The following is a 17,786-nucleotide window of genomic DNA, read 5'->3' as shown; positions in this document are numbered from 1 at the left end:
ATAGTTGAGGTAATAATATGCCAATTACTCTGATTTGATCATTAAACATTGTACATAAGTATTCAAATGTCACACTGTACTCCATAAATATATGCAATTACTATGTGTTTATTAAAATTAAAAATATATTCTTAAGAGGACTGGGGTTGTCCCTCAGCACTAAAGTGCTCATCTAAAATGTGCGAAGCCCTGGGTTCAATCCTCAGCACCACATATAAAATAAATAAAATAAAAGTACTATGTCCAACTACAACTAAGAAATAAATGAATATTTTTTTTAAAAATTATATATATATACACATACATATATATATATATATATATATATACATATATATATATATATATATATATATATATATATATATATATATTTGAACTATATCCCAAACCTTCATATTTCTTTTTTATTTTAATTTTGAGGCAGTGTCTCACTAAATTGCCTTGGCTGGCCTCAAGCAGGTAATCCTCCTGCCTCGGTTTGAGTAGCCAGGATTACAGGAGTGCACAACCACATGCAGCAAAATAAGAAAAAAAATTTAAATAAATTTTTCATTAAATAAGTATCCATCTCTTTGATGATATAGTAATATCCTACCAATTCTTACTCATAATTTTCATGACATACCCTAGACTAAATTAAATAGCTTCAGGAAATTCTAAGTTTATAAACTTCAGTTTCTTTGTAGGAAGAAAAGCAGCAGTCTAGAAACAGCTTTATTTGAAAACAGAAACTGTCTAACAAGCACAAAGTGGGCGAAACTTTTTTATATAAACAATCAGATAGTACATATTTTAAACTTTCTGTGGTGCCACACAGTCTGTCACATATTCTTCTTTAACAATCCTTTAAAACATTTTTTTTTAAGCAACAAAGTTTCAGAAGCTAAATGACAGGTGGGCAATTGGTAACTAAATTATTTAGAAAATTTCAGAAAGGTGAAACCTAAACTAAGAATGGAAAACCCAATTTATGCCCTAAAATTCTCAAAAGATTCAGGAACTGGCAGAACACAGTACTCTCTCCCCACCACCATGGGGGGTTGGTACCAGGGATTTAATTCAGGGGCACTCGACCACTGAGCCACAACCCCAGCCCGTTTTTGTATTTTATTTAGAGACAGGGTCTCACTTAGCACCTAGCTTATGCTGAAACTGGTTTTGAACTCGAGATCCTCCTGCTTCAGCCTCCTAAACTGCTAGGATTACAGGTGTGTACCACCTCACCAGCTAAAAATTGAAGAGGGAGCTAAATATTTGAAGACTGGGTAAAAGCAGTCTGAGAAGCAGTTGAATACTTAAGTTTCTCAAATCTACCTGTTATCTACCTTACCCTCACTAAGAAGTCTATTGGTTTATTCTCTGAAAAGTGTTTCCATTTCTTGTTTAAGAATCCCAGAAGTAAACCTGGCACAGTGGCACATGCCTGTAATCCCAGCAATTTGGGAGGCTGAGGCCAAACAGCGAGTTCAAAGCCAGCCTCAGCAACAGCAAGACACTAAGTAATAGGGAGACCCTATCTTTAAATAAAAATACAAAAAAGGGCTAAGGATATGGCTCTGTGGTTGAGTGCCCCTGAGTTTAATCCCAGGTACCTGGCTCCAAGGGGGAAAAAAAAAAGAATCCCAGAAGAAGAGGTCATCAGATACATTTGATATCTGTGTACCTTATCAAATATGGGGGAAAGAGAAATACACTCCCTAACTTCAAACATACCAAACACACCAAACCCCCCCCCCCACACACACACACACACCCGAGAGTCAATCTTCAGTCCTAAGGTAAATTTAAGTTTTCCTACATGTGCATGGCCCAAAAGGAAATACCTCTCAGACAACAAGTTTTTTCCTCCAAAAAACTGCTCATTTTAGAATATCATGCCATGAAGTTCAAAGTCAGTAAATTCCAATTAATAGGCTTTTTAGTTACTAATCACCCAAGAGTTATTCACATCTAAAGCCTTAGACATAAGAAAGACAAAAGGAAATGGAAGAAAAAAAAATTACGGGGCTGGGGATGTGGCTCAAGCAGTAGCGCGCTCGCCTAGCGTGTGTGCGGCCCGGGTTCGATCCTCAGCACCACATACAAATGAAGATGTTGTGTCTGCCGAGAACTAAGAAAAAATAAATAAATGTTAAAATTCTCTGTCCCCCCCCCTCTCTCTCTCGCTCTCTCTTTAAAAAAAAAAAAAAAAAAAAGAAAAGAAAAAGAAAAAAAAAATTACAAGGAACAGTCTGCAAGGAGGTAAAAAAAAAAATTTTTTGGGGGGGGGGTGTTTGTTTATTTTCTTTTAAAAGCTGTTTAAGTCATGTGTAGTAGCTCAGACCTATAATCCCAGCAACTCAGGAGGCTGAGGCAGAAAGATCTCAAGTTTGAGGCCAGTGTGGGCAACTTAGTGAAACCCTGTCTCAAAATAAAAAATAAAAATGGCTGGGTGTGTTGTAATCCCAGTGATTTGGGAGGGTGAGGCAGCAGGATGCAAAGTTTGAGGCCAGCCTCGGTAATTTAACATTTAAAGAAGAATGAAAAATAAAAATAAAAAAAGGGCTAAGGATGTAGCTCAGTGGTAGAGAGCCCCTGGGCTCTATCTCCAGTAACACCAAAAATAAATAGTCACTCATAGCCTCTGAAATCAAAGATACTGCATCCATGAAAAAGCACAGTATGTTATACTAAAAGGAATTCTTCAGAGAACAAAAAAAAAAAAGAGAGAGAGATCTTGGGAAATCAAAATCTTGACAGCAAAAATAAAAAATTCAACAGAACATTTAGAAAATAAAGGCCATCTTCCAAACAGCCAAAACTGGGAGATAAAAAAGAGAAGAAAAAAAGAAAATTAGAAAACTGGTCTAAGAGATGCAAATAAATGACAAATTTCAGAAAAAGAAACAAAAGCAGAATCACTGTTACAATCCTGTCTTCCCCCAAATTCTTATGTTGCAACTTTAACCCCCACTGTGACTGTATGGGGAGACAGAGCTTTTGAGGAGAATAACTAATACTAAATGAGCTCAAGGAGAAGAACCTTAAACCAGATTTCTCCCCACAGAAAAACCAAGGAGAGACTTCAACAGAAACTAATCCTGATTACACCTTGGACTTCTAGCCTCCAAAACTATGAGAAAATAAATAACTGTCAATGAAATAATTCAAAAAAAATTTTGCCAGAACTAAAGAACATAATTTCACAGATTTAGAAGAGACAACAAACATCCAAGAAAACACATTAAACATAGATGTATACCAGTTATACTCTATTTGTGTATAATGAGTCAAAATGCATTCTACTGTCCTGTATAACTAATTAGAAGAAACTTAAAAAATAGGTGTATACCAAGTCACAACCTCATGAAATTTCAGAATACAAGAAATACAAAATTCCAGAAAGGAAAAAGAAATTTATGATCAAGAATCAGAATGTCTTCAGAATTCCCAAATGGATGATGAGTTAGAAAAGAATGAAGTAATGCCTTCAGAATTCTCAAGGAAAATTATTTTCAACCCAGAATTTGTTATCCAACCAAATCAAGTAGAAATACAAAAACAACAAAGATTTCAGTGATATAAGATCTGACTCTTTCACAGGAATTTACTGCTACTGCTTGATATATTCTACCAATGGAGAGCTAAACAAAAAAAGACAATAATAAATTTTATGGTAATTGGAAAAATTCCAGAAAGCTCCAATGTATCAACCATAAAGGGTGGTTCAAGTAGGTTCAAAAACTGTTGGATAAGGATATAAGAAGAGCTCAATTCTATTCCCAAGTATACATACCCAAAAGAAATAAAGCCTCAGTGGTAGAGGGCTTGCTTGCGGATTACGCAGGAAGCCCTGAGAACAGGAGGATGGAAAGAAGTATGTCCACTAAAAAACTTGTAAACAAACACTCGTATCAGCATTATTCACAATAGCTAAAAACCTGAAACAAACCAAATATCCATCACTGGTATACATTTTTTAATTACAGTATATTTATCCAACAGAATACTATCATCAGTGAAAAAGAACTACTGTTGCACCCAACATCGTGGCTGAAGGTCATAAACACCATGTTGAGCAAAAACAGCCAACCACAAGAGTGTGTGTGTATGGTTCTACTTATATTAAGTTCAAGCAAAAATAATTTATAGTGATAAAAGTCAGAAGAGTGATTATCTCTGAGGGGAAGATAAGGAATACTGATTAGGAGAGGGTAGGACATAAAGACCAGATACACTCTATGTCTTGATCTGGACCATGGGTTATATGATTGTCTACAAATAGGAAAATTCATTGAGGTATATATTTAAATAAGTTTACATGTAATAAAAAAATTAAATTTTTCAATTGAATACAATAGGAATATATTTTTTTTAAAAAAAGGAAAAATGTTTAAAGCCTTATACCAAAGATCTTTATTTCAGAACTAGTTAAAATAGCAAAACATACATACACACATGCATACACACACCCACATACGCGCACGCGGAAATAAAATTCAATAAATTAATGTCATGCCAACTCTGGATTTTTCTGGCATAAAAGCAAAATTGTTACTTGGCATCTTCCTGTTTCTAGCAACCAAACTTAATACCAATTAACCAAAGAGAACTGTCTGGCCAAAGGGAAAAGTATGTTCACTGGCTCCAAGGCAAAAAAGAGCTTGGATAGTCAAGGCCCTAAAAGAAAAGGGAGAATGGCTAGAGAAACAACCTAGAAATCAGCAAAAGCTGTATCATGAGAGGACTTATAGGGCTTTCCCTAAGGACATGGAAAGGAAATGAAAACAAACACAGAAAGCAAAAGTAACTGACTAGAAAGCTCAGTATGGAGTTTATGACCTTCAGCCATGATGTTGGGTGCAGTTCTTTTTCACTGATAGTATTCTGTTGGATGAATATATTGTAATTTATTTATAGGGCTGCAAGTCAAGTTATTGGGACGGGGGTGGGTTGTACAAGAAATATTCTAAATGTTTCCAATTTTTTCCCTTATTCAATAACAGAACTGGGATGTAATTCTATGACAGAGAACTTGTCTAGCATTCATAAGACCCTGAGTTTGATACCAAGCACAGCCAAAAAAAAAAAAAAAAAAAAAATAGTAGTACCTGGAAGTGATCAAGCCTTATTATTATTATTTTTTAATGTTTTCTCCTCACAGGATTGAGCTACACCCCCAGTCCTTTTTAAAATTTTTTATTTTGAACTATGTCTCACTACATTGCACAGGCTGGCCTGGAATTTTCTATCTTCCCATCTTGGTAGCCCATGTCACTAGGATCACAGGCTTGTGCCACTACACCAAGCTGATCGACCATTTTCAAGGAATATTTTCCAATATCCTAGTAAACTAATGTCTTTGCATTACAGTTGAAATACTTAAAAAGTGCAGAGCATATTGATTTGGGGAATGTTTGCTGAAATCTTAGGAAGAAAAGGCTGACTCTTTTTTCAAAAATGTTCTTGAAAAGCACAGTTCTTTGAAAAATTTCCATATATTCTGTTTGCTTTACTCAATTGGTCTTTCTAAACAAAAGCAGAAATCCTTCATACCATAATCAAATCCAGTTTGCCAATCCGTTAAGTATAACTTAGAAAAAATGAACAAGAGAATTGGTATTTCAACTGTTTATTTTAGGTGGTAATTTATTTAAACAAAAACAAATCATTAGGGGTTGGAATTATGGCTCAGTGGTAGAGCACTTGCCTGGCATGTGTGAGGCCCTGGGTTCAATTCCTCAGCATCACATATAAATAAATTAATTAATAAAGGTCCACTGACAACTAAAAAAAAAAATTTTAAATCATTATTAACAACCAAAAACTAAGTGAAAAACAACTTGTTTCAGACCAAAAGAGGAAACATTCACTCCTAAAAGATTTTGCCCAGAAGTTTTCTATGCGGTTTTACACCATTCAACTCTTGTTACTTAGATGTAAGAAAAATACCAAGACAACTCTCACTGCCTCTATTAACAGAAACTTTAAAGTTAAGAGAGGGGGAAATATGAGGAAAAAATACATAAAAGCTAACTCCCCAAAATGGAACATGACTTTTAGAATGTTTTGCTCAACAAACAGATGTACTTATGGTCCCTGACAGATGAAGAAGATGACAAAAAGTAGCAAAATGTGAAAAGTGCTTTTCTAATGCTAGTACTACCTAGCTCTACCTAATCTACCTAGATCATTTTTAATTGTGTGATAAACCCTCCAGGTTTTCTCCAAACCTGCAATATTCCAATCCTTCTGTATTACCTTTGAGGACCCCGACTCATTCTCTTTACCAAGAAATTCAAATAAAAAAACTAAATTTTAGGGCTGGGGCATAGCTCAGTTGGTAGAGCGCTTGCCTCGCTCGCATGCACAAAGCACTGGGTTCAATCCCCAGCACCACACACACACACAAGAGAGAGATTTCATCCCCTTTTTAGTGGATCACAGGACTCAACTACAGAGATAACGGTATTATTTTTGCTAATGCTCTAATGCTGTTAACACAGATAACAAGCATAGAAAAAGACTGTAATACACATATAGCCAAGTGCATTGGTCCTCACCAGTAATCCCAGTGAGTGACTCAGGAGGCTAAGACAGGAGGATCACAAGTTCAAGGCTAGCCTCAGGAATGCAAAGCCCTAAGTAACTTATTGAGACCTTGTCTTAAAGATAAAAAGGGATGGGGATGTAGCTCAGCAGTAAAGACCACCAGGTTCAATCTCTAGTAACCCCCCAAAAATATATATGTATACATACACATATATAAATAATAAAGAAAAAGTTGTGTATGTAGATTTGAAAACATTGGTTGTAATAATTTATAATGAATTCACAATGCAAATCATGAAGGTTCCCCTGCCCTAAAACACAAAATAATGTGAAGTAAACAATACAAAACATTACAAAAGATGAGTAGTAGTACAGTTTTATAAATACACCAAACTTGAATAAAGAGATTAAGTTTACACTCACAGCAAGATGTATGAATTTTAGTGCAGTTATTTTATATGGATTTCAATTTCCCTATCTATAAAACAAAAAGTTGGTTTCTAATATTCCTGCAATAATGTTCTATAATGCTATTATACAAGTAGACATAAAATCATGATTAAAAAAGGATTATAAGTTCAAAGAAAAGCAACATCACAGGAAACACTTGGAAGGCTATACTGAAATATCAAAAATGTAACTTCAACAAAATTTTATTTCATTTGAAACCTGGGTAAATTAACGGGAAATTTTTATTTTTAAAGAATAGGCAGCCTATGCATCAATATTCAAAGTTTCAAAAGATATCAGAAATACAAAGAGAAAATCAGAATGATTACTTTAGTTAGAATGGACAGTTCCTACAGAGAAATAGTACTGGCGTTAGAAAAGTAGGTCTTGAACAGATTGTTAGAAGGCTATGAATTCTGAACTGTGCTCTGTAGATAATAGAAAGATATCACTGATTTCTCACAGTGAGGGATGTGTTCAAAGCATTATTTTTTAAGATCTAGCAGCAGTCATGACATAGTTGAGAAAAGCCAGACAGAAAATCCAGTTAAAGTTGGTGCGCAATTCAGAGACAAAAATTAAAATAGGGCAAAAATTTTGTTGAAGAAAAGTATATCTTTCTTTTTAAAATTTGCAGTGCTGGGGACTGAGTCTTGTACTTGCTATCTAGGTGTTCTACCATTAACCTACATATCCCACCCAAACATATATTATAAAGAAAATGAAGAAGAAAAAGCAAAGTGAATATTAAGTTATGTGGCTAGACATGAAACTAAGGTGTGTGTCTGGATAACTAAAAGCATACTGTTATACAATGTCACTAAAACAATCAGCATATGGAATGTTTTGAGGGAAAAAAGGTCTAAGTCAGTATTTGGAGATAAACTGTAACTATATAGGTTAAAGTAAGGATCTTTCAGAACCAATTGCTGCCTTAATTTATCTTTAAATGCCATATTCAGCCTGTCAGTTGTCTTCCTAAGACAGCACGAAGTACTTAAGAAAAAACTTTTCAATGTTCAATTATTTCAAGAATTCTCTTCAATTTTACTTATCAACTAAATAATAATTTAATTTTCTAATTTTGCTGAAGAACACTTTGGCATGTTTCCATATTATCAAGGTAACTAAATTTATTAAGTTTTTCTCACAAGATATCTGTTTACAAAAATAATCACATCAAATCTTCCTAAACTTTGGAAAGAAAGCTCTCAGGGCTGAGGTTGTGGCTCAGTGGCAGAGCACTTGCCTAGCATGTGTGAGGCACTGAGTTCGATTCTCAGCACCACATATAAATAAATAAGGTCCACTGACAATTAAAAATAAAAATAAAAAAGCTCTCAAATGTATTTAAAAAAAGAAAAGAAAAGAAAAACAGCAGCATAAAGTACCAAAACATGACAGTATATTTCCAGTTTTATTTACAGGAACCTGAAAAATACTTAGAAAAATAAAGCAAATATTTTAAAATTTAATATGAGAATACAGGCAGAACAGACTTTAATACTCAGCAAACTATGTTTATTGATACTAAGCCAAATTCTCCAGATCCCAACTTTCCCAAAGAAAATCAATTTCACCAAAAATGAAATGAATGTAGTATTAATCAACCAATGCATTGTTGAGTTACTATCAGGATGTGAATTGAGCATTATTAACAATTACCAAAAAACTTTCTTCTTGGGTTATTTCCCCACTTACTTTGTGACCTCACTGAAAGCTGAGACTTTAGATACTATGATTTCCAGGTGTTTAAGAAATCGTTATGGTTGGTTTGTCATAAAGCTATCAAAGTAACATTTTAAAAAAAATAAAGACCTCTTGCAACACTCCCTCTTTTTAGCCAGACATTAGGCTTCATTGCTCCCCTCCCATCATGAGGTTAGTTCTCTGAACCTCACCTCATTCTTTCCTAACTCTTAAGGATTCTTACCTAATGTAATGGGTAGAATTACTTTCAGATGATTTCAGTTCACGAGTTCGACATTAACGGAGCGCCTACCTTATGGTTCTCAGTTTTAAACAAAACCCAGCCTCCCCGGCTTCAAACGGCGAATTAACTTGTATGAAAACACATATAAGAGAGCACAAAACCAACCTATCGAAAAAAAATGTGTTTTTTTAAACCGGACATGCAACAACTCATGTCAAAAGCTCAAAGCCCAAGCAACTCGCGTACAAAGCTAAAGGAGGTCCTCCCCGTGAAAGTTAACACCCAGATTTCCACCAGAACCGGGATAACGGCCGGGGGCGCGAGGGGGAGGGGCGGCGGGCGCGCCCCGCGGACGTCCACCGCGCACGGGGCACCGCTGGCTCCCCGGCTCGGGGCTGGGGGTGAGAGCGCCCTTCCTTCCCCACCGCGTCCCTACCTTCCCGGCCTCGGGTTACGCCACAGCTGGCAGCCAGACTTTTTCAGGAGGAACACCGAGGCAGCGCACCGCGCTCTCGACCTTCCAGCCTCGCAGGGGCGGCGTTCCAGGAGCAGGAGGGAGGCCGCGGGGTCGCCCCGAACCGCGGCGCAGACGCCCAGCCTCCGCCGAGCGACCTCCCCGCCCCCTCCGGCTCCGCTCCGCGCCGGCAGACGGCGCCCCCGGGGCTAACTCTGCCGGGGAAGAGGAAGCGACGCAGCGAGAACAGGCTGTGTGGACCGACGGGGGACGGAAGAGACTGTGTGTGCTCGCCGGCAAGGCCCTCTCACCTTCCCTCTGCCGAGCCCAGCCGGCTCGAGTCACTTGAGGAGGGCACAGGGACACCGCCGCGGCCGCCGGGATGGCCGTTACGGCACGAGGCCTGCGCTCCGCCGCCGCGTAGCTCTCTGGAGAGGGGCGGGCCGCGCGGCGAGAGGGCGGGGCCGCGCCGGCAGGAAACCATTTCCCGGCCCAATCTGATACGCTCAGTACACCCTTTCCCCGTCCCCGACGCGACAGCGGTCTGCGCCGCTCTGGGATTGGGCGAGCCTACCTGTCAATCAAGTGCTGTGCTGGCTGTTGAGGGAGCTGAGGCTGCGCTATGGTAAAGACAGACGTTGAGGAGCCCTGGGCCTGGTGGTGTCTAGCGGTTTGCCTCCCCGACCCCACTGGCTCTGACCTTCATGCTCCTGCTTAGCGCTGCTGCAGAAACTCCACAGCAAAACCCGGCTGCGTCCGGTCCGGAGTTCAGCCCTAACTGCCTTGGTGGTTACCTCCTGATTTTTGCACCTGAACAGGATCCTCCCAGCTGAAGATTCATAGCGGGAGGGAGCGACAAAGAAAAACAAACTCCTGGAAATGGAAAACATTTTTTGTAAGACTTATGCTTAATTTGAGCCACAACTAAAATAAACTTGAGTCTAAGGGTCCTCAAAGCGTCCTTGTGCGTGTTTTCCACTCTCAGCTTAACAGCCCGGTTAAAAGGACTGTTACCCTCGGATCTAGATCTGCCCATTCTTAACAGCCTGGCTCCAGCCACCTGCTGGGGCATCAGTAAATTGCCCCGCCCCCCATGGACACACGCACACTCCACTACTACAGTCCCATCACCTCTACCACCAAAAAAAAAAAAAAAAAAAAAAAAAACCTGCCTCATTCCTTCCTAAAGATCTTTGTGATTTAGTTTAGGTGTCGCTGTTCAGGGAAGCCTGCAGGGTTAAGAACCTTTCTAGGAACAGGTATTGCCCCATCTGAACTGTAGCCCTTCCTAGATTGTAAACTCTATTAAGTCAGGAACAATGTCAGTTCACTTTTCCCCAGTGCTCAATTCATGACACGTGGTCAATATTTTTGTTGAAGGCATTAATATATTTTCTTTTTTTTTTTTTGATCTTGGACCTGACTGTAAGTCTCAAAAGTTCACAGTTTTCTGTGTTCAAAACTATTCACTTGAGTGCTAATGGATATATGTGGTTAACTTGCCTTATGTAGGATCACAAGGAAAAGCACAGATTAACTATGGCCCCTACCTAGTCTCAAATTTGCTGAGACAAGTAGACTATAAAAATGGAAAGCAACTACTGTCTGTCTACATTCCATCATTAGTATCCAAATTGAATAATGCCTGTGAATTTTGGATTTAAGGGTTTAAAGTTGAGGGTTATCATACCTACCATGGACTGAATTATATCCCTGCAAAATTCATATGCTGAAGCCCTAACCCCCAATATGACTATATTTGGAGATAAACTATATTTGGCGATAGACCTTTAGAAGATACGTAAGGTTAGGGCGGGGCATAATGGCATTGGCCTATAATTTCAGCGACTCAGTAGGCTGAAGCAGGAGGATAGGGAGTTCAAAGCCAGCCTCAGCAACTTTGCCAGGCCCTAAGCAATTCAACGAGACCTGTCTCTAAATAAAAATACAAAATAGGGCTGAAGATGTGGCTCAGGAGCCAAATGCTCTTGAGTTCAATCCCTGGTACAAAAAAAAAAGGAGGGGAAGCCGGGGGTATAGGGATGTGGCTCAGTGATTAAGCGCCTCTGGGTTGCATCTCTAGTACAAAAAAAAAAAAAAAAAAAAAACAGTAAGGTTAAATAAGGTCATAAGGATGAGAACCTAATCATATAGGATTAGAGACTTCCGTCTTTAAAAATTAAAAAAAAAAAAAAAAAAAAGAACCAGACATGTTCTCCACCATGTGAGAACACAGAGAGAAAACAGTCTTCTGAAGCCTGGAAGAAAGCCCTCACCCAAAATCAACCATGATCTTGGACTTTCAAGCCTCCTTTACTGTGAGAGAATAAAATTCCTATCATTCAAGCCATCCAGCCTGTGATATTTTGTTATGGCAGCCCAAATTAACACATGGTTTTCTTGATACACTTTATGAAGTTTATCGGTTGAGATACTATTATCAATTTTGAAGAAACCATTGTCCAGAAGTTAAAACTAGTTCTCCAAAATAGTGAACTTAGCAGAACGTGAGTCAATTTCAATTCTAGTCCCAGATTCAGCAAGTGATGGAAGCAGAAGGTATAAATACAAAAAACAAGAAATAAAATAAATACTTGACTTCGCACTAATTAACCCAGAAAAAAAAATGTGTAAATCATAAATTTAGGTTTTATTTTGGGAGAGAATCTGTATTTTGAAGGAGCCAATGATCTAAGTAGACCCTTTACAAGATTTTGATCCAGATCTGTTGGCTATTATATGCCATCTATTTAAGCAATAAAAGATGTGTGGGGCTTTGTATGGGGTGGAGTCTCAGTGTAGAGTGTTTGCCTAGCTTGCACAAGGGCGTGGTTTTGATCCTCAGCACCATAAAAGAAAAAAAAAAAAAGCAGCTCCAAATGAGCCAGAGGCTCAAGGCCAGTCACCAGGACTTGGTGAGATCCTATCAAAATAAAATATTTTGTTTTAAAAAACACTAGAGGCTGGTCACAGTAGTACACAACTGTAATCCCAGTGGTTTGGGAGGGTGAAGTAGGAGGATCACAAGTTCAAAGCCAGCCTCAGCAACTTAGTGAGACCCTGTCACAAAATTTAAAAAAGGGCTGGGAATGTAGCTCAGTGGTAAAGCACCTCTGGGTTCAATCTCCAGAACCAAAAAAAAAAAAAAAGAACTGGGGATGTAGTTCAGTGATGGAGCACTTGCCTAGCATGTGCTAGACCCTCAATTCCCTGTACTGCCAAAAACAAAAAGACAGATGTGCATGTGCACACATGCCAAGCACACATACACACACACACAATATATATATATATATATATATATATATATATATTGTGTGTGTATATATGTAATATATACACATATATATACATACATATATATATGTGTGTATATATATATATATATATATATATATATATATATATATGCAAGAGGAGTTGAAGAAAAGGAAACAGTGAAAGAGAGAAGCATAGACTGGAAGGATAGATAGTCAGAAAGTCTTGTTTGAATTACACTTAGAAGAAATAAAGTCGTGTTCTTATGGGTTAGAAGTTGTCTAAGAGACTTAGTTTCACACACTCTTATCTTCCCAGCTTCCAAACAGGCAAGTGGCTTAAGAATCATCCTTGTTAATTAGTGCTGAATGGACCAGAGACTAACTAGAATTAACCAACAACAAACTTGGGTCAAAACTCAATGACCTGGACTGGGGATGTGGCTCAAGCGGTAGCGCGCTCGCCTGGCATGCGTGCGGCCCAGGTTTGATCCTCAGCACCACATACAAACAAAGATGTTGTGTCCGCCGAAAACTAAAAAATATTTTTAAAAAAATTCTCTCTCTCTCTCTCTCTCTCTCTCTCTCTCTCTCTCTCTCTTTAAAAAAAAAAAAAAACTCAATTACCTACCCAGGTGTGATGATACATGCCTATGACCCCAGTGATTCAGGAGGCCAAGGCAAGAAGATCATATATTCAAAGCCAGCCTGGACAACTGTGTGAGACCCTGTCTCAAAATCAAAAAGTGGCTGAAAATACAACTCAGTAGTAGAGGATGCTTGGGCTCAATCTCCAGTACCACACACACACAAAAAAAACTTGATGACCTATGGACTGGATGTAGGTAGCAAATGTCTAAGATAAAGACATGCAGACAGCTTCCTTCATTAATCCCGAAAGAAAGTATCACAGAAAACAAGGAAGTGAAAAGTGAACCTTCATGTCTCAAGACCTTTCCCAGGAAATTATTGAGGGCTTATAGTCAAAACTAATTGGAGAGAATAACTGTCAGACATAAGTATTTAGGGGAAAAAAAAAGTCCTACGTACCAATTAGCAAGGCTGGACTATAAGGTATAGAAATTACAGACTCCTGGTACTAAATTTAATTTTTAGATTCAGCACTGTTATGCTTTTATGGGAATTAATATAATAAAAATGTGTTAAGGGTTCACTCAGTAGTAGAGACTACAGTAGGTACTGGATATCTAAAAAACACTTAAAGCATCTTATAAGTGCTCACGCCAGTGTCAGAAATTGAGATTTAAGTAGACATTATTATAACAATAAATAACAATATATGTGTATAAGGAGGACATTAAGACCAAAGAGAACAAATTGTGATCAAGCTAGTGAGACAATTAACTAGGCAAAAAAAAAGATTTTCTACTTAATAAAAGGCACTAAACAACACTATTTGCTGGAGAAGAAGATGATTAGAATAGTAAGCAATAGGTTATGGAAGTCAAGAACCTTAATGTTTATCCTAAGGACAATGAAAAGTCATTGAAGGGCTTTCTTACAGTCCTTTAAAACTTCTCAGGACTGAGGATGTAGCTCACTGATAGAGAGCTAGTCTCATGTGCACAAAGGCCCCAGGTTCCATCTCCAGTATTACCAAAAACAAAACCAAAAAAAGTCGCTCTGTTATTTTTTGGCCTCCAATGTGTCCGCCGAGAAGCTAATTGTAATTCTTGACATTATTTTCCCTATATCATGTGTTTTTCTCTGGTTGCTTTTAAGATTTTATTTCTTTATCTTTGTTTATCAGCAGCCGTACTGATAATAGTAGTTATACAGTTATCAACAGTTACACTGGTTGTAGGTATTATTTCTCTTTGCATTTATGCTGCTTGGGGTTTACTTAGTTCCCTGGATCTCTGAGTTGGTGGGTTTAACTTATTTTCTTTCTTTCTTTCTCTGCTTTTTTCCTCCTTTATTTCTTTTATCAAATTTGGAAAAAGAGTAGTCAATATTTTTACTGCCTCTGAATTTTTTTTCCTACTTCATTCCCTCTCTTTTCTTCTTCTGGGACTATAGTTACAATTATGCCAGATTTCTTAGTTCATGTCATTCAGGCCCTGTTCTCAGCCCCACACTCCCTTTAAATCTTTTTCTGTCTGTGCTTCAGTTTGCAAAATTGCTATTGAGAACCAATGTCTAGTAATCCTTGAAAAATCTAAATGTTGACATTTTCCCAAAGTACAGATGCCTTATAATTAGTGACTGTGAATTCTTTGGAGGAAGATTTGGAGACATATTAATCATGAAAACAAAAATCACAAGATATTACAACAGAGAAAATTTAATTTGGGCTGTTGATGGACAGGAAAAAAGGGAACATGAAGTAACCCAGAGGTGATAACTGCATGGAGCAGCTACCACCCCTATGGCCAGGGAAAAGGATAATCAAAGTTGGATTATCAAGTCTCAGAAGCTCAGAGGAATGAACCAGAGGAACCACAGCTCAGACCCCTGAGAAGAGGCTATCAGGCTACTATTTTTTTTTTCTTTTGGTCCTGCTACTTCTGGGAGGGATTTGATAAGGCTAGTAGTTTGCAGGGAGGGGCAATGCCAAAAGAAGCTCAAGGCTAAATTCAGTACCTCCTGCTGAAGCAAAGAGTGCTTGCTAATGGCTTGGGTAACAGTGACAGGAACTATAAGCAAAGGAAGTCCCTTCTCCCCTTTCATTTTCCAGTCTCCCTCTAGGGTCCTTCATTGCTGGAACCTAGGAACACCAGCTAACATAGGAAATTTGTAGATTGTAGGTCTGTGCCATGGCATTCTACAGGAAAGTATAGAGAGGTGAGCTAAGAGAATTTGCAGCTAAAAGACAATAGTTTAAAAAAACAGGCCCATTTCAACATTTGTGCAGAATTAATAGTGGTGCCATTGCTGGCCTAAAATAAAGTCAATGCTTTTATAGACTTTGGGCCCTTTTGAAAAGGATCTTAGGACACCATGTCAATTTTCTGCTATATTATGATTATTGTTGATAATCATCAAAAGAAGTAACTTTGCTGGAGCTCACTTATATACCTGCCATGAAATCATGAACAAGGGCAGATTTGAAAGATAGCTAAGGATAAACAGATCCTGCTCCAATGTTAGGTCTCCCACCATCAGGCACATGAATTATGTAAAGCTGGCAAGAATTCAGCCTTCTTCCTATATCCCTTTCCCATGCATTGCCTAATGTGGCTGTAGCAAGGGAAGGACCAATTTCCTGTTCTAACATTGGAACCTTGTCATTGAAAACCAGCTCCTTTCCTTTGTTCTCTCATTCTTGCTTCAACTCAAACTCTTTTACCCACCTCTGTCATCTCTAGTTTTCTAGTGCAAGTAGATGACAAAATAGCACTTAGTGTTCAACATTTGACCCTATAGTATTCTTTTCACAAATGAAGATTTTGAACATTGAAGGGTTTTGTTGAATATTTGTAAAACTTTGGATGTGAGCATTTTTCAAATTTGGGAGCTTGTGGGACCACAGAAGTTTCACCTGAAAAAGTCACTTCTTGGGGCTGGGGTTATAGCTCAGTAGTAGAGCACTTGCATATGTGAGGCACTGGGTTCAATTCTCAGCACCACATAAAAATAAATAAAGAAAAGATATTGTGTCCATCTTAAAAATAATCTTTTAAAAAAAAGTCACTTCTTCGAGTTTTGTGACCTTTGCAGTGGAAATTAACATTTCACAATCACCCTGTGTTAATAAATGTAAAGACACCATGTTCTTGACATATTTTGCATATTTAATATCTATATTTGAATATATTACACTATAATAATTTTCTACTATATTTATTATATATTATATAGCACTCTGAATTATATAACATAAAGACATTATAGGTAAACATTAAGTTGGCAGTGTACAATTAATAACTGAGCATTACAAAATTACAATAACCAGGTATTATTTAATGGGAGAGTCTAGTATTTCCTGATAATCTTGCCTTTTTAAATTCCTCCAATAAAGTTTATAGCCAGCGAGGACAAATACACTAATCATAATGATCACCCCTCCAAAGATATCATACACACTAGGAAATATGTGTAACACTAGAAGCTGCAGGACCATAGCTACCACAATCTCCAGATGCTGTACTGTGCTGACCAAAGCTGGATGGAATTTGTCCAAGGCATAATAAACTCCTAAAAATGCCACAGTAGAACAGATGCATATAGCAATGAGATAACTCCATGTTTCTCCATCTAATGGAATGATGGGTTCTTGAAGAACAAACATAGTAGACACTCCCCAGATTGTCCCAGTCCAACCAAAGGTAAACAGTGCAGTCCACATGCTGATCTTCTCCCTGATGGATCTGTATACTATCATAGAAAGAGCAGTGGTCAGTCCAGCCATCACAGTCATAGTGTACCCAAAAGCTTCTTTCCAGGCATTTAACAAAGAATTGTCTTCATCAACAATGTTGGGAATCATGACAAGACAAACACCTAAGATGCTGCAAACAACCGTTGCCATGTCAACATAAGCCATTTTCTCATCTACAAGTAAAAATGCCAAAATGGCACTGAACACTGTGGTTGTGGCTCGCCACATAGTGGTGCCATTGCTGGGAGGAACTATTGAAAATGATGTATAAGCACAGGTGATAGAAATAACATTGCATACACCATAAAAGAAGAGTCGTAATCTGTATCCACTGGGTCCAAAGGGAGGTTCCTGGTAGTAACACACAACTAACACAGATAAGACTTGCATGACAGAACGGATAAAAATCAGTTCTAAAGATGGAACTTTAGAACGGTCAGAAACAAGCCTAGTGATAAGGGCTACACATCCATGAGCCAAAGCAGATCCAAACAACACTATCCACATTTTTCGGGATTGAAAAATATTTTTTTCTGCAAAGCTCTGAAATTGTCCGATCTCATTGGTCATTGGGTCTTCTGTTGGTGGAGGCTGAGTATCCATGGTTCCAAAGAAAGTTCTTCCTTTTCTTTTCATTTCACTCAGCAAACCTTTCTTTGGATTTTCTTCCATAAAATTTCCATAGTCTTCATTGATTTCTTCATATCCATCTTCCCCAGGCTGGGGATAATGAGAAGTATATTTCACCATCACTGTGTTGGGATGTATTTTCACCCGTTTTTTAACTGGATATTTTTTGGATGGAGAAGTATCCAT

At 38.0% G+C, this 17,786-nt stretch overlaps 2 protein-coding genes across 3 annotated transcripts in view; both read right to left on the bottom strand.

Moving 5' to 3' along the window:
• NCK1 (NCK adaptor protein 1) overlaps nt 1-9,820 on the bottom strand; it is an 80,673-nt gene extending 70,853 nt beyond the window's left edge. The window contains exon 1 of one of the 2 annotated variants that reach the window (XM_081300897.1): nt 9,683-9,820. The gene's annotated coding sequence lies outside the window, so the exon portion shown is untranslated. Of the gene's footprint in view, nt 1-9,353; nt 9,494-9,682 lie in introns of those variants that run through there. The other variant, XM_081300898.1, reaches the window with a different exon arrangement.
• A 6,727-nt stretch (nt 9,821-16,547) lies between these two features.
• On the bottom strand, nt 16,548-17,786 carry SLC35G2 (solute carrier family 35 member G2; the record flags this gene model as incomplete). The annotated part of the gene is made up of 1 exon (XM_081302396.1): nt 16,548-17,786. The coding sequence occupies one exon, from the start codon at nt 17,784-17,786 to the stop codon at nt 16,548-16,550; it is 1,239 nt and encodes a 412-aa protein (XP_081158522.1).

The sequence above is a fragment of the Spermophilus citellus genome (assembly GCF_964194105.1).
Source record: "Spermophilus citellus genome assembly, chromosome: 7".
NCBI lineage: Eukaryota > Metazoa > Chordata > Mammalia > Rodentia > Sciuridae > Spermophilus > Spermophilus citellus.
Note: the sequence above shows the minus strand (reverse complement) of the source record. Positions and strands in the feature narration are given on the sequence as shown.